This window comes from Propithecus coquereli, unplaced genomic scaffold, assembly GCF_000956105.1.
Source record: "Propithecus coquereli isolate 6110/MARCELLA unplaced genomic scaffold, Pcoq_1.0 Scaffold15, whole genome shotgun sequence".
Taxonomy (NCBI): domain Eukaryota; kingdom Metazoa; phylum Chordata; class Mammalia; order Primates; family Indriidae; genus Propithecus; species Propithecus coquereli.
In genome coordinates, this window is record NW_012139413.1 from 4,002,946 (window position 1) to 4,006,398 (window position 3,453).

The 3,453-nt window shown below is 40.3% G+C and overlaps 1 protein-coding gene and 1 pseudogene across 2 annotated transcripts in view; one reads left to right on the plus strand and one right to left on the minus strand.

Moving 5' to 3' along the window:
* The window catches only part of SKIL (SKI-like proto-oncogene), a 30,351-nt gene that overhangs the window by 14,327 nt on the left and 12,571 nt on the right, over positions 1 to 3,453 (plus strand). For both annotated transcript variants that reach the window (XM_012640182.1, XM_012640183.1), the window contains one exon: positions 3,231 to 3,328. In XM_012640182.1, coding sequence (XP_012495636.1) covers positions 3,231 to 3,328 — 98 coding nt within the window. The remainder of the gene's footprint in view (positions 1 to 3,230; positions 3,329 to 3,453) is intronic.
* On the minus strand, positions 1,823 to 2,624 carry LOC105806949 (annotated as a pseudogene).

A 3,453-nucleotide genomic window follows, 5' to 3' on the forward strand; every position in this document is an offset into this window, starting at 1 on the left:
CCCGGCCTTCTTCAAGACTTCTTAAATATCAATTACTATACTCAGTTGAGTTGGGGGTAGGGGACAATTGAGATTTATTAAATTATTTTTCCTGGCCTATGCAAAGCCCTCAGATTATCTTGCTTTTTGAAGCAGTTTTTGTGTCTGCGTCTTGTAGTTTTCCTCTCTCCTTAGGCTGTCAGCTGTCACCTAGCATCTATCATTTAGTATTTCTGTTGCCAGAAGTCAGTTCCCTTTCTAATTTACTGTTAGAACTAAGCTGTATGTTGAGAAACTCTGTGAACAAATGATTGGTTTATAAATAAGCAATTGAATTTGCCCAGATTTTTTATTAGATCAGAATTGTAAGGTTTATTTGAATCTTTAGAATATTTGATCATGCTTGTGAGATTTTTAAAACAAAATTCTATTCTTATGTATAGTTTACAGGTCCTCACTGAAAACTTAACTTGTAAATCCTTTTAAAATATTATTCTTTAAAATTCTTTAAAAGTATTCTTTAATAATTTAAAATTTTCGAGGTCTTGTTAATCTTTCAAATTCCTTGCCCAATCTATATTCTTAAAAATAATGATCTCCTACAAGTTACTGTATTTTATTTTTGGCTTTTATTTGGCCTTAAATTGTCAACTGATTGATCAAGTTGTGTAATGTGTGTTCCAGGAGCTGTTTTCTCTCTGTTTTCAGCCTGTTTTTGGAGGGGGGTGGTGGGTTACCTGTTAGGTCTATCCTAAATTTCTTCACCCTCATTGGTTTTCTCCATTAACAGAATTTCCCTAATCAAACCATGGACAGTTTAGAATTGATTTTGCTTTGATGACGGCTGCTTAACACCAAGACATCTGTTTCCTTTCCACTCCTTAGTCTATTTGGTTGTGAACTGGGTCCCACCCTGATATTGAGACATCAGGCAAAACAGCATTCCTGATTTCTTGATGTTTAGTTGCTATCCCCTGTGTGCGGTTTTGTTTGTTACTGAGTGAAGTTGTCATTCCCCATACACCCTGCCTGGTTGCAGAGGGATTGGAGCCTCTCAGAGGCAGGGTTCAGAACATCCAGTTCTCCTTTTTGTCTTATCCTTCCTTTAACTCCTTCTTAATCCCATTCTCCCTCACTGTACTGGGTTTGTCTGTTAACCTCCTGTCTTCATTGCTCACCCTAACCATGCGACCTTTCAGCTCCTCTCTCCCTCTTCCGCCAGTGAGTCTTGCCCCTCTGTTGAGGTGTTGAGGTGTTCTTTCTCCACAAGAGCAGGGTAATTACTGTAATATGAAATATGTGGGGAATGAAGTATAAAGCAAACCAAAATAAGGGAGAAGTTAGTAACCACAGGTCATTTATTCTTTTTTCCTCCCTCAATTTCTGAACCTCAGTTTTCTAATCTATAAAATGGAGATAATGATACCTACTTAGTAGAGGGTATTTGTTAGAATTAAGCACGATGTTCAAAGTTCTCACCAGGTAGATACTTATTAACTTGCTGGTTACCTTTCTCCTTTTCCTTTATTTTCAGTTATAGTTTCTGCTTGAGCACTAAAGATGCTTTTCATATTTATCAGGAAATATGAGTGTTAACAAACAAAGTGATTTTGAGTTTAGTTTGGCAAAATATTTCTTGCTGTAGAATGCTGTCTAGTTAATATGCTAACAAATACTGTAGGGCCAGAGTATACTCTAGCTGATTGTAACAGCAAGAATAAGAATTAGAACTTCCCAGTGCTGTACATTTGCAGAGTACTATTATTGATTTTATAAATTTTGGGAATTTTTTTGAAGGAGAATTTTTATTATTTTTATGTACAGAGAACTCAACAGTATTCATTTAACCCAGTTTAGTGGCAAGTTCTTTAGCCTTTGCCTTTTCCAGCTTGGCAATGCAAACCACAGATTTCGGACCCAGGACTGTTGCCTCTGCAGTGACGGCAGATCTTATCGTATTTGTCGTTGTAATTGGTCCTGATATCTTCCACCAGCTTAGTCAGACCTCCTTTGTCTGCCGAGTTAACCTGCATGAAGGTGATAGTGGTATAGGTCTTCCCGTGGACTAGACACCCCAGTCTGGCCATCCCTTTGATAACGCAATAAGGGACCCCTAGCTTTTGACACAGGGCAGGCAAGAAGACAACCAGCTTGATGGGATCTACTTCATGTGCAGTTACCACCAGCTGAGCCCTCTTGATCTTACCAAGGTGGTGACAGTATTAACCCCTGCTTCAAGGACAGATGGCCTCTTAGTGGGGACATCCCCTTTGCCAGCAGCTTTCCTCTCAGCCTGGGCCAGTGGTCTCTACTTCTTCTCTTGCTTTGTCTCTCATCTGTTCTTGTGGGCCAGTTTAAGAGGTTGAGTAGCTGTTTGGCAGTCCAAGACCTGGGTGAACTTGTTAATCACAGGAGGCACTTTTCAGCTGCTTATAGAGGAAATCTCTTTGCTGCTGCAATCGGATGTAGCTGGGCCATTTGACAGAGTGAGTGAAGTCCCTTTGGGGCTGGATATACTGTCCAATGCCAAAGTTCTTAGGCCTTTTCTCAAATAGAAGATTTACTTCCTTCTTGGCTTCCTGCTTCTTCATGACAGCAGGGGCCAGGGCCACCTTCTGTTCCGTTGCCTGTTTTCCTTTTGGCATCTTGAGTGGCTGGAGGAGAGCTATTATTTAAAGTAGATTCCATAAGTATGAAATTTGATGAAATCATTCCTGGTAATCCATGTTAACATGCATACTGTACTGGGCGCGGTGGCTCATGCCTATAATCCTACCACTTTGGGAGGCCGAGGTGGGAGTATGTCTTGAGGCCAGGAGTTTGAGACCAGCCTGGGCAAGAGCAAGACCCTGTTCCTACAAAAAATTAGCCAGGTTTGGTGGTGTGTGCCTGTAGTACCAGCTACTTGTGAGATTGAGGCAAGAAGATCGCTTGAGCCCAGGAGTGTAAGGTTGCGGTGAGCTATGATAATGCCACTGCGCTCTAGCCCAGGCAACACAGTGAGACCCTGTCTAAAAACAACAACAACTACAAAAACCTTGCATTGTGATGTTCTTGTGATGGGATAGTTCATGTGGCTGTCTCTTGAATTTCAAGTGACTGGACATGATACTTTAAGGAAAGACTGCCTTATTAGAAAATGACTCATTTAATGTAACTCTTCATCAAGTGGCCCAGTTGAGTTGACATGTAAAATTAACCATCGCATTTTTCCCCAGAATAAACATTTTCCCTTCCATATTTTTCTACAGACAGATGCACCACCAGGAATGGAGTTACAGTCATGGTATCCTGTTATAAAGCAGGAGGGTGACCATGTTTCTCAGACACATTCATTTTTACATCCCAGGTGAGTTGATATTCATTTGCTTTTCATTCATGAATGCATTCATTCATATTCATTCAATAGCTATATGCCACATACTATTCTAGGACCTGGGAAATTATTATTTAGTTTCAGGCTTTCTTGTTAAT